This window comes from Dermacentor silvarum, chromosome 7 (genome assembly GCF_013339745.2).
Source record: "Dermacentor silvarum isolate Dsil-2018 chromosome 7, BIME_Dsil_1.4, whole genome shotgun sequence".
In the NCBI taxonomy this organism is placed as follows: domain Eukaryota; kingdom Metazoa; phylum Arthropoda; class Arachnida; order Ixodida; family Ixodidae; genus Dermacentor; species Dermacentor silvarum.
The window spans coordinates 141,904,568-141,923,242 of NC_051160.1; the positions used below are offsets into that span (position 1 = coordinate 141,904,568).

Consider the following 18,675-nt stretch of genomic DNA (forward strand, 5'->3'; position numbering starts at 1 on the left):
CAAAGCGAGGCTGGGTGGCATAGTAACATGCATAGCTGATACTTCTGCCTTCGTACAGTGGCGTACTCCTACTGCTGCTGTAAGCACTGCATGGGTTCCGTGACCACATCGGCAATCACCACTTCAGCATCGTTTAAATTTGTGCTAAAGGGCAGCGCTATACGCGTAGTGCGCGCCGCCGGAAGCGCTACTGGTGGCGACCTTGCTCATAACGCGCGGGAGAGAAAGCCGCCGTCCACCGTAGTTTTCTGCGTCGTTGTTCGTGTGTCTCCGCTTAGTTCACGTTTACGTAGTGAAATAAGCAACGTCCGTCGCATGTGTGGGGTTGGCGAAACTTCAGGGCATGTCGAATAACAATTGCTGTGTGGTGGGGTGCTCAAACACCTACAAAAACTCGCCGGGGACGCGGTTTTACCCATTCCCCGCGAGGCCTCATGAGCACGAGCGACGGAAACAATGGATCGCCGCCGTTCGCCGGGAAAGGTGAGCCCCTTCGTCATTTTCTGCGTTAATACGTCGCTTCTTGTTAGCACGCTTTCGACTTGCCATCTCGTTGTTTGCGGCACTCGATCATGTTGACACGGGCAAGCGACGAAGGTCATTACGGCCTGCCCATATTTTGGTTTGGTTCGACCGCGGTGCAGCATGCCCGCTAAAGGCACTTCGCAGGTTCTGAATGCCGCTTGCCGCTTCTTTACCTTGTTGCTCTAGCTAGGATGCGCAACTGCACGAGTTCATCGTGTTGCGTGTTAAAGCTGCTGAACATCCTTCCAAGCATTTTTGTTTTGTTTTTGTTTTATGCGGCCCGTAAAATCGTCGCGCCAGCAGTTATGTTTTTGGATCTATTTTATGTGTGCTTTCGCGCGTGTTGGACCGTTGCTAATTTCTTCTTGAATAACTGTTGTTGATTTCTTTTTAAATATGAGGTATTTGCCTCGCCTCGTTTTAATGGGGTTGAATCACGCTGCGTTTTTTCGGAATGATTAGACAAATGCTTCTTTAACAGCTTCATTATTTTCGCTCGCGAATATCTCTGTTGCTGTGGTTGCTTGGAAAGTGTGTTAGAAAAGATGTAGACTTGCTGTTAGCAGCTGCATATGGTTATGGTACTGTTGTTACATTCTCGCAGAAAAATTTGCCTCACGTTTGAGAAGTCACAGCTTCCTACTGTCTGAGCACAGTTACCACAGAGTGCTATGTTTGTTTCACAGCTGAATACATTTTGCGTGTGCGCGCTGTGCTAATTCTAATCATTTGTTAATATATTTTGAGGCGTAGGAGTGCAATGCCTGGTAACGTTCTGTGTGCTTGCATTCGTGCGTGTTATGATGGGCATTTTTGCGTATTGGTTCATTTAGTGCAGATGGCAGTCCGTGGCAGCCTACCAGACACACCAGGATCTGCAGCTGTCATTTTGTAAATGGCGAGAAGTCGAACGATCCGAGAAGCCCTGCCTATCTACCAACCTTGTTTCCAAGTGTGTACAGGTCTACCAACGTTGCTACTGCACACAGGTATGAAAGGTAAATGCTAAGCACGGTGCAAAATGTAAGTATAAGGGAATTAAATGTGTTCATTTGCATAGCGAAAATCATCCACCACCAGCCTACTTAAGTCCACTGCAGGACATTCTTCTGCAGCTATCCGTATCGTGCACCTTGTGTGTTCCCTCTACTCATCTGCTTCCCTTCTCTCGTTATCCTCTCTTTCCCTAATGGACCACCTTTTAGCTGTTCTATGTAATACATCATAACTAGTGGCAATCATAACTAACTCCAGAGTCAACCAAGGAGATTCTTTAAGAGCAGTAACAGATAAACAGAAACGAAAGAGGTATGAAAGCCACAAGTCCTTCACGTTGCAAGCAAGGTACTGTACAGCACAAGTTTTGTTTTGCGTGGACACATGCTTTTTTAGCTAAAGATACTTTTGTTAAAGATGTTAAAGATACTTTTGGATTTATACTTGTGGCATTGCTGCATGTGCCATTCAAGGTTATCTGGTTGCTCTAAATTAAGCTTTTCGGACTCTGGTGTCTTTATTCTAATACAGCAGTTATTGTGACATTCTAATGATGGAATTATAAATGGTCTGAACAACTCTTCCTGCCGTCATAACATTGCCCCCATTAGCAGCTTGTTCTAGCTTCATTTCTGGTACATAAATGCCACCTGTTAACACTGCCAACGTACGCATGTTGTTTATATGGATAGACTTGTATATGCCAAACAAGCACAGTCTCTTTAGTGCTTTGTTCGTTTTGCTTAAACAATAATATCATGCAGGCTCCGGTCACGTGAGCAGCACGGACAAGCCACATGGAGCTGTGTGTTGCCAGTTCCTGATGACCAAGAATGGGGTGGTGCCACTGCAGTGCACACAAGTGTAGGTATTGTTGAATAGGTTGTGCTCCCTTTGTCTGGGCAGATTATAAAGCTTTTTAGGACTTACAACTGTTTGCTATTGTAAAATGCAATATTCACAACTCGAACAGCTGCACACATACACAAGAAAGGTTACACAAGCACTCACTACGAACTGTTTATTTCCACCAGCAGAAACCCACCTTTTCACCTCAATGTCCTTGCATTCTTTTATTATGAAGAAATTTTTAAGCATTCCTCTAAAGTAACCTTATAAGCTAAGAAAGATTTTTGGCAGCTTACCCTGCAACATAAGTAGAAACAATCTTTAGTGCGGAATAAATCACAGTGGCAGTTCATCCATGGTGTTACCAGGAGCTGAGCATATCTGAATGTGGCTAACAGCAATAACAATGCTTTTGAACACGCCCTACAGCTACCAGTATGTTCAACGTTTTCAGGATTATTCTTACCAAAACAAGAGCTGAAAGCAGCTACACTCTCTGTCTCTGAAAGAAGGTCTGCACCTAAAAGGAAATGTCACAGCCTCGGTGTAGATCAAAAATGCACGTGGATATGCAGAAACTGCCCTTGCGTGCCTTTTATGGCCATGCAACACATTTTGTAACAGCCGTTCACAGCAGTAGTTCTAAGGTGTCTACCAACCAGGAAAACCCTCTCATGAAATCCAGTGTTTCAGGAAAGTTCAGGCAAATGTAAAATGTCATATTTCTACTCTACATTTCTTCAGTAGCGCTTGTAGTGTGAGAGGAAAATTGGACAAGTGATGGATATGCTGCTGTTGCTTTGCATAGTGCAAAAACAAAGTTGAAAGGAGAAATGGCAAGAAGGTAACCCCAGTGTGGTTTAAATTTGTGCAGGTAGGAACGCAGACAGACCCTTGCACATGGTCCTCGGAGGTGGACATGCCGAGCCTCTTCTTTTGTTGTTTAAAAGAATGCGAAGCTGAGACACAGGTAGGATGAGGCTTACTAGAGTGGCTTGTACACATTTGATCTTGCGTGTGCTTGTTTACAGTGAATGAAGCTACGTTTTTTAGTCACTTTAGGAGGATGGGCTTTTCAGCGCATTGCTTTCAGTAGTCAGCATTTTACCATGGTGCTAGAACTGCTAAATAAAAGAATAAATGACTACTGTCATAGTCAAACATTACCTTATATCCTGTTGACAGCAGAATGAATTTTTGCAGTATGACTACAATCCGTGCCCAGAGATATTCTCGTTTCATCTCAACATGAAATTTTCTGCCTGGCCTGGCTACACTCCATTTTCCTTCAATTTCACTCCATTACTTTAATTTTCAATTGATTGATTGTCCTGAAGTATTAGTGTTCCGAGATCCACTTTCTTGTCACGTTGATATAATTTGTCCAGACCACGTCTTTCTCAGTCATGCAGCATTGTTTGGGCAAATAGTGATTTTAACTTTTGATGCAGTGCAAATCGTAACAGGACACAAGAAGGCACAAGTAAGAAGACAACGCACAGCGCTGCGTGTTGTCTTTTTACTTGTGCCTTCTTGTGTCCTGTTACGTTTCGCGCTGCATCAAAAGTGTTCCTCATGAATCGCTAAAAAGCCCCCATCGCTACCCTTGTCGAGTGTTATTAAGACTGTTCTGTGTGTTCATTCGCTAACATCTGCTCTAGGTTGTTCTTCCCTGCAAGAAGGAAAGCAAGGATGCATCATGGGGAACATCCTACGACGTCAAGGACGCTGCATGTGATCCTATGAACGTTGACCACACGACCTCAAGCCCTGGCTTCTGTGGTTATGCGAGTGTTTCATCCTGCCCCAGTGAAAAAGCTTCAGATATTTTAAAGTGTATTGCTGGGGTTTCACTGAGTGTTTTTACAAAGCTGCTATGTCTTGTAGTTCAGGCGCTCAATGTACAGGGGAATGAGGACACCACTAGTGCTTCAAACAAATTGCTTCTTTTTTTGATGAAGCTAAAACTAAACTTGTCCTACTCGTCCTTGGCAGTGTTTTTTGGGTTGCACAGAACCACATGTTCAAGGCATTTTCTGCTCATCCTTTCCACTCTCCATGCAAAAATGCGGCCAGTAATTTACTGGCCATCACGGTCAACCACACAGCTGATGATGCCCAACTGCTTCAAGCCCGACTATGTGAACTGCAGGGTTATCATTGACTGCACAGAAGTACCCTGCGCGGCGCCAAGCACTGTCCATGAGAAAGTGCTTATGTATTCTAGCTACAAAGGAACATACACTGTGAAATTCCTTGTAGGCATAACTCCAAGTGGCATTATAAGCTATATATCAAGACCTTATGGGGGCCGTGCCACCGACTCTTTTATCACATCTGACTGTGGCATATTGCACATGCTTGAGCCAGGGGACCTTGTGCTCGCTGACAAGGGCTTTCCTCAAATCAGGAGTGCTCTTGTGGAGCGAGGAGTTCAATTTCAAATGCCAATCTTTGCACGACCAAATGAGCCTTTTACACGTGAGGAGGTTTTCAGCACCTACAAGATTGCAAGTGCAAGGATGCATGTTGAGCGCTGCATACAGCGTATGAAGCTTTTCAGAATATTGTCAGAAAGACTGTCTGCTGATCTTCTTCCTCACATTGGAAAAATCGTCGACATGTGTGCAGTGCTGGCAAATTTGCAGGCTCCAATTATTAAGGACAAAGATTAGTGGGCATGCAAGGAAATCATAGCATGGCATCTATAATAGTTCCTTGTACATATCCATTCCGCCAGACAAAGAAAGGTACTTTCGGCCCATAATTGTAAATGCTCTCTTAATCAGTGCTACATCTTGACTCCACAGAGAGAAAAAAACACTCCACCGCGCCTCGAAGTTCCCTAAATTTCAGTTTCAAAGAGGATTTTCTTTGCTAGGGGGGCATTTCAATTCAAGGATGATTTGTGAATACTGGCCTTAATCTTATGTCATACTTTTTTATGCGGGCCTTAGTCTTATGTGCACATTTGGAAAACTAAGCGCTAGTACTACCGTGGATTGCTGTATGTTTACCACTGGTGCATGAAGCTGCAAGCTATAACATACTTCTTTATCCTAATTATTCAGTGTTTGTGAGCACGTTTATCGTGCAAAATATGTGGTCACCAGGTTGAAGTGATTCATTATGTTGAGTATGTGCATGAAACTAGTTTGTAGCATTTGTGTTCGAGCGTGCTTGGCGATTCACCTTGTGCATTTTTGTAAGTTGTATCACTTCTTGCCCGCTCTGAGTTGGCATTGTTTTTGCAATATTTTAGTAACAGATTTAACGAACTCTGTAAATGTTTGTGAAGACCATTTGTAATGTATGCAGATGTGCAACAACTCTGAACTTCATTTGTTTCATCTTCTCACTACGCTGCCTTGTTCATGGTTGTGCATGTGGTAGTGCACATAAATGTGCATGCATTTATACAACTTAGCAAGTTATGTCAATGGAACACAATTTATTATAATTTTCACATCAATGTAAAAGTCGACCAACCAGTAATGTGACAAAGTTTGAAGTGCAGTAAGTGAAAAAAATAAATTTGTTTTGATCTGAAGGTTGTGTAACGATTTTTGATAGAGCTGTGCCTATTTCTCTAGAAGTTTCTCATTTTTCCTGCTTTAGTGTTTACTCACATTTTGTACGCTTTATGTTGCCCTTGCAGATGCCACTTCTTATTTTGTAGTAGAAATTGGCATCGTCCACCTATGTGTACCCATGTACACAGATAGTCTTCAGTGACGCAGAAATGTGAGAATATGACACAAAACAGCGCACAGCCTTTTTGCAAACTGTAAGGCATCTGTAATGATAGGCAATGTAGTAGCATTATTGTGCTGGAAGAAAGCAAGGACTCGCCCTTAACACTGAGAAAAATGAAACAATGTCACGCCACCAGCCATGAATGCAAAAAATCATTTGGGCTTCACCACAGCATGGCAAACACATGCGCCACGTGGTTTTGAGACTAAAACTGGGTATATAAGTGGTTTCCTCAGCCTTCACTTTTCGTGTGGTTACCACCCAGGACATGCCTTTGAGTTAACACTGGTAAAAAGTGCTTAAAGTAGAATTGCTCAAGTCGGGGGATGGCCTGTGCAATAAAGTTGTTGTCAAGTGACACTTCAATGCAGATCTGTTGGGCCCGTGAATAGACATAGAAAAAGCACTTGTTGAGGCCAAGAACGTATAGTGATGTCTGCACTTGCGTGTAGTACTTGTGCGATGACTTTAGTTCTACACGCCCATTCCGGAACACCAAATATAAAACATTTGACACGGCTGCGTTGCTGTCAACAATTGCTTTGTCCTTGCACGAATAGGGACACTTCACTTCCAGTAGTGACAATGTGGAGCCTTGCAAAACTACTGCGTCTGGTGTGCAACAAAGCCATGGCTGCTCCAGCATTATATGAAGCCCACATTTCCTAATTTCAGCCCCCGTGCTCTTCGCAAAACAAGAAATGGCTTCGTCTTCAAGGGCTATTCCATAAGCTGTCGCTTGCGAGTAAAATGATTTGGCAGAAAGGAAGCTTTCCGCCAGTACATTAGGTGCTTTCCTGGAATGCAAAATGTCGTGAGGCCGGCTACTTGCTGATATGCGGTTGGCTCTCTTTTCTTTCCAGTGCACCATGTCTCGACCTGGGTCCCGTGTTTTCTTTTCTGTGTCTGCTATTTCTTCGGCAGTCATCACAATGTTTGCCATGTAACAGCACATCTCCTCGTCTGTGTTGTGCTGTGTGCCAGTTCCACGGTGCAGTTCAGAAAAACGGAAATGCCCCTTTACAATCTGTTCCTCATGTACCAGAACTTCTTGTTCAGCATGTTCAGGAATTGTCACTGATAGCTCATGTTTTATGGCTGTTACAAGCGAGCAGTTGTGGTCCCACAAACCATCAAGTAGTTCAGCTAACACAGTTGCATCCTGACTAGGTGGCACATCTGGTGGCAGTTGCACAACATCTTCCACTGCCTTGCCGAGGAAGCCATCCAAACACGATCCCTTCTTGTACGTTCCAAGTGCGCGCACAGAAGGCTTGCCCCAGAGCCTTGGCCCAGTTGTGCATGATCTGTTTTCTTCGTTGTTGATGTAATGGACGACGGCAGCAATGTGCTTGCACCGTCCGCCTTTACCTGCCTTGCAGGTGCAGAGTGCATCTTGCAGCAAAAAGTCAGGTACTGATGCCTGCCAAGAAAGCAAAAATTTTTTAGGGTATATTATTTCCTTCCACATGCTAGCTGTTTTGTACGACTACCATCGCACTTAGCCCGAACACAACTTAAGCTTAATTTGAGTTCTGCTGTCAGGTTTGTGGTAATAGTTGCACACATATGCTTCTTCGCCCTTCACCTTTTTTATAATCTACAATGGTTCGAATAATGACACACTAAACTCGACATGTGCTCGGCTTAATATGATGATGGGCGTACATGCCCCCCTCCCCCAAAATAAATTAAAAAAGAACATTAAAAGCATACAGCGCAATTGTGACCTATGCAAGACAAAAAATAGTTTTGGTGCAGGTTAAGTGTAAGACAGTCACATCGTTATCACGGATGGCTGAGAAAATGCTCGCCCGCAAAACACTGCTACCGTGCCCTCGATGCAATGTAGCAAAACCTACACAGGCAAGTAGAGCTCTAAAACAATAAGAGACATTGCAGGCCTATGTAAGATGCATCTATGACCAAATTCTGGGTACCGACTGGACGAAGGAATGCAGTACCTATCTAATGTGTATTAATTATTGCTACGTGCATCTCGACGACGGAACAAATCCCGGCCTTGCTGCCAGCGCCGGTTTTGCTGCCAGGCCGGCGCTGCTCCGCCTTCAAAATATATCGTGTGAGTTCTCTCCTCCATAACATTAAGAGGAAAAAAAATACTCATACTACAGCTTTGTACGTTTTCAAGCATGTCACTAAGAGAATTTCAAGTCGCGAAAACTGCGTGAGGATAGGGCAGTTCGACGAGCGCAGCAGAATTGCAACGGCGGTGCAACTCGCCCCCTTTATTTACCCGTACGTTTGGCGATTTCCTAGCCGAGGCTACGCATCTCCATCAACAATTTTGCAACTGCTCTTATTGAAGCAACTTCTACGGCACTTATTCGGCGATGTCACGTGTAATCAGCGGTAGCAAGATCGCTACAATATGTACCGGCATCGCTCCGTGCGGAGTTATTCGAGATATCAGTCTGCCCAAACGACGTGTGTATATTATTAAGGCACAGAAACAGCAATGTGGCAAGGATAAAATTTAAAAAACAACAAAAAACGACTGAGACATCGCATTAGTCAACAAAACAAAGCGGCTACTTACCACGAGCTCGACTTCGTAACTGGGCTTTGTTACACTGGTCTGCGGGACGCACTTGGCACGTATGCGGACTGGATTGTCCCAAATTCCTTTAACGTCATGCACATGTCCACTTTCGTAGAGGCCTGCGCCTTTCCTGCAGCTGTCACCGCAGAAGTAGCTGTCTTGCACCCGAACGAAGGGGAAATCGCAACCGCGAACTTCAGCCATCCCTGCTTGCAAAGCGCTGTCGGCTGCTATGGTCTCCCGTGGCTACAGTCGACGGCGCCCGCTAGGTGGCCATCAGTGGCGCCTCTATAGGCGGCGCACGACGCGTATAGGACTCTTCCACTGCAGCTTCGAGCTGAACAAGTGGCGCCGCATGCGACGCGGAGAGCTACTAATCAATCGTTCCTGAGCGCGAGCGTGTGTGGGCGGAAGCATGGCACCTCGATAGAACGAAGCCGAATCGTGGTCAAATAAGGGTGGAACTGTGTACTGTTGCGTGTACGGCTGCAGCAACAGCTACAGAAACACCGCCGGTAAGCTCCCAAGGTTAGAATTTTATGCATTTCCTTGGAAGTCTTACGAGAAGGAGTGACGGGAGCGCATGGATCCGGGCCGCGCGACGGGCGAGGTAAACAAAGACGCTGTTAAATTTTTTATTTTTAAAAACATTTTTTTGCTATCAGTAGAAATTTGCTTATCGCGGTCATGAACTTTGTCTTTATTAGCCCCGAAGCGGGCTTTGGGCATCATGTGAAGAACCAAACCAAATACAGCCAGGGTCGCGGCATCTTTACACCATCCTCGGCATCCGGCCTTACATGTGCAGTTCGTTCCCATAATGTGCCTTGGGCGTAAAGACAACTGAGTAATAACAAACGAAATAATGAGAGAGAGCAAAGGAAATTATAATCGTTTTGCTTACCTGAAGCCGCACGTCGTAGTAGACGCATTCGCGCGACACATCCAACAACGTCGGAGGGGTCCGCTGCACTCATAATTTCTTCTCTGACACAGTAAACATGATTGCTGACGTTAAATATCATTGCCACAGAGCAAACTGCTTCGTCTGAGATACGGTTCCACGTTTTCAATTTGGCGAAATCCACGAAATAAAACGCGCTGCTGATTTTGCACGGCCATTGCTCCCGTAGGCCGGCGTTTCGCGCGGCAGAAGCCCGGAGAGCGCCTGCAACAAGTCGCGACGTGTTCACGCGCGCGGCCGCTACTTGCGGCGCTGGTTGTTCCAGCGCGGCAGCGCCACCATACCAGCTTTCGAGCCCTATGCATATTGATGATGTTCACAGTGCACACATACTGATGATTGTTGGAGTTTAGTGGCGCAAGGGCCAGGTATGGCCAAAGAGCGTCATGCCAGTGTTAGTTCGCAGGGAAGTGATGAATTCAGAGAAGTAGATGGGACGTGGCTGCAAAGGGGCCTAAAATAGTCGCTGTAAAGTGCGTAAAATGTACATGCAATAAGATAATGGCAATGACTAGTGACGCGTACTATGAACATAAAAGATGCCCTGCAAAAGAATGATATTATATACAAGATATGTCAGATATAAAAATTGTCAACAAACACTACTACCTAAACAGAGCCCTTGAAACACAAGGGCCTGGAGGCATGTGCTTATACAAAACTACCATCACAGCGGCATCCTCTGGAGAGGGGACGCGCTATGAACTTATTGGGCACATAACATGCAGGGCCACGTCGTTTGGGAAACCGAGGACTGCTGTGGTGTTAAACAGCGGTTCTTCACCAAGAAACATATTGGGATGCAGAGGGGCATGATAGCGGTAAGCTAAAGGAAAATGTTTTTTTTTTCCCATCTGCTTCGGCATCCCGACACTCCAGGAGAACGTGGCCTCTCACCACATCTACCACAGGTTGGTGGTTCATCTCCGGTCAGCAAAAAACTATGGGTGCCATATCTGTGTCCTATTCTGAGACGACAGAATGGGACATCAGTTCGCCGCGTTCTCGTTGCGGAGGGCCAGAAACCTACTGTGGCTTAATCAAGTGAAGCTTATTATTTGTTTCTGCATCCCACAGACGTTGCCAATGGCTTCGCAGTTTCTTACGCAAGAAAGCTTTCAAATCTGTTGCAGATACTGCGGCTGTAGGATTAATAGCGTGCGATGTTATTGACGTAGCCATTCGGTCAGCTAGCACATTACCCTCAATGCTTCTATAGCCAGGCACCCAGCATATAATGATATGCTGGTTAGATACATACGCTCTACACAGTACGGAATAGAGCTCAATGACTATAGGATTTTTCTGTTTACAGGGTGACTTTAAAGCTTTTACGACACTTTGAGAGTCTGTAAATATGATTGATTTTTGAAGTTTAGATTTCCTTATATGCCTCACAGCTGACAATAGTGCATAGGCCTCAGCCGTAAAGATACTTGCTTCCGGGTGTAGTACACCGGACTCCGAGAAGGATGGGCCGACGGCTGCATACGACACCCCGTCACTTGACTTAGAAGCGTCTGTATAAAACTCTGTGCATGTGTACTTGGACTGGAGTTCAAGGAAATGCATTTTGATATGTGCCTCTGGTGCGTGCTTAGTGACCTCTACGAATGATGTGTCACACTCTATGAGCTGCCACTGCCACGGCGGTAACAGTTTCGCTGGAGCCATAAGACAGTGTTCAAGCAACGGAACACCCATTTCCTCACTAAGATTCCTCACACGCAAAGAGAACGGTTTTATCGATGCCGGTCGATTTTGGAAGAGTGTGGCAGTGGTCATGTCGTTTATGGTTGAATAAGAGGGATGTTCAATGTTCGAGTGTACTCTAAGAAAATATGTAAAACTACTATATGAACGCTGCAGATGAAGTGACCACTGATTCGACTCTACGTAGAGGCTCTGGATCGGACTTGTTCGGAAAGCACCTGTCGCGAGACGGATGCCCAGATGGTGAACGGGGTCTAGTATTTTTAATGCACTTGGCGTTGCGGAATTATAAATTATAGCTCCGTAATCAAGGCGTGAGCGGACAAGACTGTTGTACTAGTTCAGGAGGCATTTTCGGTCACTACCCCACGTTGCGCGCGACAAGATTTTTAAAAGGTTCATCGCCTTCAGACACTTTGCCTTCAAATATTTAGGATGGGGGATAAAGGCAAGCTTAGAGTCTAGAGTTATTGCCAGGAATTTGTGTTCACTGCTCACGGATAATTCCTCTTGATTGATCGTGAGATTTGGCAGTGGTGTCGTGTCTCTTTTTTGAGAAAAGTATGCACGTACTTTTCTTTGCGTTTATTTTAAATCTATTTACAACAGCCCATTTAGACAGTTTGTTTGATCCAAGCTGTACCTGTCGTTCGCAGATAGCAATGTTCATGATTTAAAACCTATCTGTACATCATCGACATACACAGAATAAAACATGCTGCGTGGAATAACTGTATACAGGGAGTTCATTTTTACAATAAAGAGAGTGCAACTAAGCACACCCCCTTGTGGCACGCCAGCCTCCTGGGTGGATGTTCTAGATAATACATTGCCCACACTTACGCGAGACGTGCGGTTAGACAAGTAGCTTTCGACTGTGTTTAACATATTTCCACGTAACCCATCGTGGCAGTACACACATACTAAGGAAAAGGGGCAAGTCGAGTAAAAGAGCACTGACTACCAACTAGTTTTATTTTATTAAAGTGAGAAAAAAGAATACAAGGCAATGGACTAACTTAGAAGGAGAGTGACTGATATACATCAAATGTCATGTTTCAAGCCCGTTCCCCCCAAAAGCCTCTAAACGCAGCAATATATTCAAAGACATCTTCTGGCAGTGCAACGTCTTCTCAAATATATTCAAATTCTTCTGACAATTCATCTGCCTCGCCTCCCCCTAGAACTAAGTGCTCGACGGAAAACGGCACGCTTCCTCCCCGCTTTCCTCCCTCGCGCGCGTGAGATGGAGCCGCGATCGTCGGCTGCCCTCGCATGCTTTCAGACGCACATACAGCATACGGCGCGGCGACGGGGTTATTGCCCTTGGACTGTGTAAGAAACATCACGGCGACGCCGACGGCAAAAGTGCACTTGCAGTGTCGATATAATTGCTATCGCAATAAAATGAGTCGATGCACCAGGGCACTCGTGTTGCCCTATTATTAACAGAAGATCGTTGCGCTTCATCATACGGACTGTTGCGTCGAGTTGACGACAGAAGCACGCAGAACCTATCTAACAAGCTTGCAAAAACAATATTCTACGATGGTACGTGTAATAATCACAATTTGATGATGAGGCACGGCCTAGTGGGGGATTGTGACATAATTTTAACCATCTTGGCTTCTTTAACGTGCACCTAAATCTAAGTACACAACGCTCATTTCTTTTCGCCCCCATCGAAATGAAGCCGCCGCCACCGCCGCGAATCCAACATGTTACCTCGATCGAGCTTAGCGCAATGGTGCTTGCCCAAGACAGTAGACATAGGTTCACTGTCTTCGCGACACAACGCCGGCTAGACCGGTCACTATGCTCGAAGCTTGTACTTAACGCGAACACAGAAACCGTAGTGCCCATCAGCCGTGTGCATGGAGCTCTGTTATCTGTTTTGGAGAACATGGGAGGTATTCTGTAAGAGTCCACCTAGTATACATGTTCATTTCGTCTGCTGTTGAATGTCTGATTGGTTGGGCTAGAGTGCGCTTCAGCAGGAGCCAGGCGCCCCAGCCAATCAGCACTTCAGCAGCAGACGAAATGAACATGTCCAGTAGGTCGACTCTTACAGAATACGTCCCTAGCCCTAAGTGCCAGAGCATCAATTTCATGAGACACCTCCGATCTGTTTTCTGGCGGTCGCAACGCAGGTTTGATTTAAACAAAGTTTTCGCGCTAAAATTTGAGTGCGAATGAATGACTTCGGGACACTTGGCTCAAATCTATTGCTCACGTGGCTCTGAAAAGAATATGAGCGCTGGTTTTGGTTTCGAAGCAGGACGTCATTGTGAGTGCCTTCCAGACGGCAGAAAAACTAGTTAGCGTCGTTCGTTAATTAGTGGCCGCACTGTAAAGCGCGCTGATCGTTATTTCTTGGACTATCAAGGTTGTTAGTGCATCCTTCTTCAGTTGCCACGCAGCGACGTTCGTTGAACTTCTCAACATGCCCCCACCTCGAAAGTACGCCATCGCAAAGATGGTGCTATGCCTATTCGCCTGCCGTTATTTATGTAGTTTTCGTTTTTCAGAAATATTTCAGACTTCTGATAAGAGGCCTTAGGCAGGTGTTGGCAGCTGCCATAATACTTATATGCACGCCGCCAAAGTAAGACAAAAATATCGCTAACTTTCCGCAAAATCTTGCGGCTATACCACTTAAATTGCCCCTAAGGCGTTTGTGTAAACTTTTCTGTAAAGTATTCATTTTATTGCTGTATAATATAAGCTAACGTGGCGTAAATCAATCTGCGAAACTTCTCACTTTTAGCTAGTGTCCATTTCGATGAGGAATAAACACTGAATTTCTCAGCATTGTGTAATAACAATGGACGATGACAGCAGAAATTCTGTGCTGTAACCCCTGAACTTGACGACCAAGCTATTCTATTTAGTGCGCATGTGCGCAATCTTTTCTTGATTTCTATCACGCCTTCCCTCTCCCCTTGACTTTCCTTTATATTCACGAGCGTGAATAAACCCGACGTTTTTCTGCGTGGTACGACCGTGTCGTTCACTACTGGAGCGGCGTTGCCGCCGCCCGAAAGCATCGTACGGTTCAAATAAACACGAGTAATGTGAATTTTTTAGCACGCAATGACACTCGGTCCCACATTATCCTTGCAAATTTTCTAATCAAAGGTTTTCCTGAAAGTAGAGCTAAATTCGGATAGATGCACTTGGTCGCGTGGTATCACGGCGATGATAATTACATGATTTTTATGCAGGCGAATTAGTACGCTCCCGCTCCTTGATGTTCCTGAAAGCTCCACGTAGTATGAATTGGGGCAAAATCCATGAGATAAGGAAGCAGCGTGTTCATACTCGCATATATTACAGCGCATATATTACAGATCAGCCGCTCTAATATATATGCCTTTGTACAGTCGATGTGACTAAGCATTCTCTGTCAGCTTTTGTAACACGTCATCTATTCTCATCTTGTGGCATTTTTGGAATACAACTCCTTTTTCAGCGAATCTCAGCACGGCCTTCGTAGTTACTATTCCTGTGATACTCAGCTTTTATCGTTTACCAATTACGCAGCATCAATTTTAGACTAAGGCTCAGTTAACTACCCTTTTCATGACTTTTTGAAAGCGTTTGATAAGAAAAACCGCCAATTACTTCTTTACAAAATTAGCATTTTAAATATTGACCCTAATATCTTAAAATGGATTGAGTGTTTTTTGACTAATCGCGCACAGTACGTAACCACCAACGACTGTGACTCGAATTCTTGCGAAGCAACTTCTGGCGTTCCGCAAGGGTCCGTTTTGGGCCCTCTGCTTTTCCTAACATATATAAATGACCTTCCTGGCACAGTTACTTATAAGGCTATTTGCTGACGTCTGTGTTGTTCACATCTAATCTTAGCCTTCTGAACTTGCTCTTAAGAAGAAATATTTCGCGTCTTTGTCTCTTTCATAATTTTTTTCTTGAACCAGTCACTGAAACGGCGAACCTTTATCACAATAATCGTATTTGTCCGCCCGTACTGATCACCAGAATAAGGTCGCCATTTCTGTTTGCCATGCTAACCTGTTTCATGACTAATTTACACGAAAGACTAGCACAGAATGCAACCACCTTCCCAGTGCCATCGCCAGCATTGAAGATGTAGAGTCATTCAAGGCAGCAGTTGTTCACCACTTCTTAGACTAACCTGCAAAGCTATTTGTTAATTTAATAAGTTTTGTATTTTAGATGTTTAATGTTGCTTACGCGGTATTGTCATTCAAGGCCTTTGGTGTTGACCTGTTGGAATAACCTACTCTGTTAATTATTGTTTTTTTTTCATATATAACAATGCTGGTTACGTTATTGCGATTGTATAAACAGAATGTACCCACCCCCTCTGTAATGCCACTTGGTGCATTACTTGTTGTGTTCTACATCTCACCATAAAATTTCTTGCAATATGTATTGCTCAATTTGAACTGCTCTATGCTTTTGCAAATGCCAACCAAACGAACGTATTTAGTGAAAGTGCAGAATCCGGAGCGTTATAACCGATGAATATTCATTTCGTACAGAATAAAAAAAGTCAGTTTCCCTCGAAAGGCGTAGCATCGATGGTGATAGCAAATTAGAGAGACAGCTATACCAAGTAAGGATAGTAGTTTTATCTGCCGCAGAAACTTGAAAACATTTGCTTGCTAACCAACTCACAAGCATGGTGTCACGCGCGCACAAGCAGGGTCACACCAGCTCCCAAAAGGCTGGAGTGGGGAAGCGCGGCACAAGTAGCGCGCGAATTGACCTTCGTGCTGCCTCTCGCTTTAACGCGAACTAAGCGGCGAGGACACAGCGTACATGAAGCTATCAGCACTCGGCGCACTGTGTCTCCCATCGCAGATTGCTTCCAAGATATGGCCGGCACGGCCGCGCCATACGCAGCCGCCGCCGAAGTAGAACGCCCCCCCCCCCCCCGCCCTTCCCATGATCCTCGCCGGTGCCGTGCGAGCGATGGAATACGGCGCGCCACCTCCCCGCTTTCCTCCCCTGCGCGCGAGAGATTCAGTCGCCATCGTCGGCTCACCGTCACAGGCTTTCACTCGCACATACAGCATACGGCACGCGGCGTCTTGTTTCTAACACTTTCACTTTATACGGAACATCGGCGAAAATGCGCCGACGACGCATTTCCGCGCATACGGGGCATACGGCGACGGCGGCGCATACGGCGGAAATGCGCCTAGAGTATCCATATAATTGCTATCACAATCAAACAGCATTTTAAAAACATTGGAGGACGTTTAAGCTTCGCTTTTAAGAGTGGAACGTGATAGCATGCAAAGATCCCTGCCTGCTTCTCACGCTTCCGGACAACTGCAGCTTATGCAACCGTAATGGTTAGCGGCAAACTCTGGCGGTGAATGCTATGCACGAAGGCGAGCTTTCTGGTAGAAACGCGGCCTCTTACGTGGGCCAATCCCGGAAATAGTGCAGAACCGCGCCAGAAAAATTACACCATTTTAGGTTTCCGGTATTGTTTCGCACTTTTAATATTTCAGTCTGAGAAGATCTAACACAAAAGGCACACGCTGTGGGTGTCTTGTTTCGTGACATTTGTTTGTGGGTTGTCATTCTCAAAATTCCGAGGAATAGCTTTGCCAAGAATGTAAGACAAGGAATGAGCAACATTTGTGGTAGAATGATGTGGCAATATAACCCGCATATACCGCACGTCATATCAGAAGGCGTGGCATATACATATACCTAAATATATTCTGAGGGTGTGCGTGGTTGGGGATGATTTTCTCGGCCACGGACGCCGACGCCGTATTTCCTGCGACACGGAAGACATGTATTTTGTGAGCACACTGTAAATCCTGCGAAGGCCACTGTGCTGTGAAGTACAGTGTGAAGCCCGCCGATGCGAAGGTAACGATTGTTTTATCATAGCCACAGGGCCCATGCGTCATATAGTCATATCGGCCGTTTACATGTAGCTTTGAATAATAAAGCGCAGTCTAGAAGGCCATTTCTCAAACAGCTTTTCTACCTTCGAAGTCGCTAAAATATAACCAATTCTGGCACGCCGCTACAAAAGTCGGCGGTCGATATATACAAACATTTGTCGCTAACCTCATAAATCGCTAAATGTAGCAACAAGATCTCTAAAATGGCCACACTGGGTATGGGTCATGCAGCAGGAAAATGCGAATAGTAGTATAATACTAATAATAATGGCTGCGTGAAAACAACACACCACTTCTAGGGGAGGGGGGGACACCAGGAACACCCCCCCCTCCAAGTTCTCCGTTATAGTGTGCAGCGTGCCCAGTTTTCTCTCCCTCTCCCCGCGCTCCTTCTAAAAAAATAATAATTCTTAATGTGCCACTGAATGAAGCAGTGCATGAATCGTAATTTATGAGAGCGCATCTTTAATGCATCATGAGTAGCAGCTAATCTAGCGCATCACTGCGGACATTGTGGCTCCATACCTGCTCTTCACGGCACTGGGAGCTATTGAGTGAGACACGTAGCGAAAGCCTTGGAAAGTCGGAGAGAGGAGAAATTACTGAGAAAACGCAGAGAGTTTGAGCTGAAGTGATATCTCCTAGACTGTTACTGTGCTCAGAGGAGAGGGGAAGAGGAGGAAAAGAAGGCAAATAGGCCTTACTGAACGAATTGAATTTTCCAAAGTAACATGCGTCAGAAAATTCGTAAAGTATGACTTACGCACAACCTACGGACATGATAGCGTAGGATTGTAATTTGAATATAGGAGAAAACATAATTGTGTTAAGCGGAAACTCACATACAATCCCATTTTTACTTGCGATGAGTCACTGCTTGCAGCCTCTGCCTTACGGGGATATGAGCCATTGCTCTGCCCTGCGCTGCCGCCGGGATCGACCCACCATTGTATTCGATCAATGGTATAATACGCCACGAGGAAATGGGGCTGGGCAGCCCATGTATTGCGTAGGGCAGATAGCCGGTGGACCATTAGAGTTACGGAATGGATGCCAAGGAAAGGAAAGCACTGTCGTGGACGGCAGAAAATTAGGTGGGGTGAGGAGATCAGGTAATTTCCACACTGAAGTTGGAATCAGCTAGCAAAGGTTAAAGGCAAAGCTAGGAGGAGGAGGAGGAGAAAACAACTTTATTCGAGAGCAGCTCAGACAACAACTGCATATTTCGCGACCGCGTGCATTGGGAACCAACGATCGCGGCTCAATATCGCGCGCGCCGGGAGGGAAGCGGGGACGCTACGTGGGATGAAAGGGGGGGGGGGGGGGGAGTTCTACTCCGCCACGAAGTCCGTAATTTGTGCGGCCGTGCGCGGGTGCACGCGCCTTAT

At 45.4% G+C, this 18,675-nt stretch overlaps 2 protein-coding genes across 6 annotated transcripts in view; both read left to right on the forward strand.

Moving 5' to 3' along the window:
- LOC119458495 (lipase member H-like) overlaps positions 1 to 18,675 on the forward strand; it is a 288,765-nt gene that overhangs the window by 267,898 nt on the left and 2,192 nt on the right. The window lies entirely within an intron of this gene.
- LOC119458494 (uncharacterized) lies at positions 155 to 5,920 on the forward strand. Of its 4 annotated transcripts, none has more exons than XM_037720331.2 (5): positions 155 to 483; positions 1,359 to 1,523; positions 2,286 to 2,385; positions 3,245 to 3,340; positions 4,032 to 5,920. In XM_037720331.2, the coding sequence occupies exons 1-5, from the start codon at positions 344 to 346 to the stop codon at positions 5,043 to 5,045; spliced, it is 1,515 nt and encodes a 504-aa protein (XP_037576259.1). In that variant the 5' UTR covers positions 155 to 343; the 3' UTR covers positions 5,046 to 5,920. The 4 variants fall into 4 exon arrangements, with proteins under 4 accessions (XP_037576259.1, XP_049527235.1, XP_049527237.1 ...); XM_049671278.1 differs by having other exon boundaries at positions 1,359 to 1,514; XM_049671280.1 differs by having other exon boundaries at positions 1,364 to 1,523.

Excerpts from the sequence above, each read along its gene's own strand:
- LOC119458494 (XM_037720331.2), top strand. The coding sequence starts at position 344 with ATGTCGAATAACAATTGCTGTGTGGTGGGGTGCTCAAACACCTACAAA. Across the intron at positions 1,524-2,285 it reads ACTGCACACAGGTATGAAAG|GCTCCGGTCACGTGAGCAGC; the intron begins GTAAATGCTAAG and ends AATATCATGCAG. Across the intron at positions 2,386-3,244 it reads CCACTGCAGTGCACACAAGT|GTAGGAACGCAGACAGACCC; the intron begins GTAGGTATTGTT and ends AAATTTGTGCAG.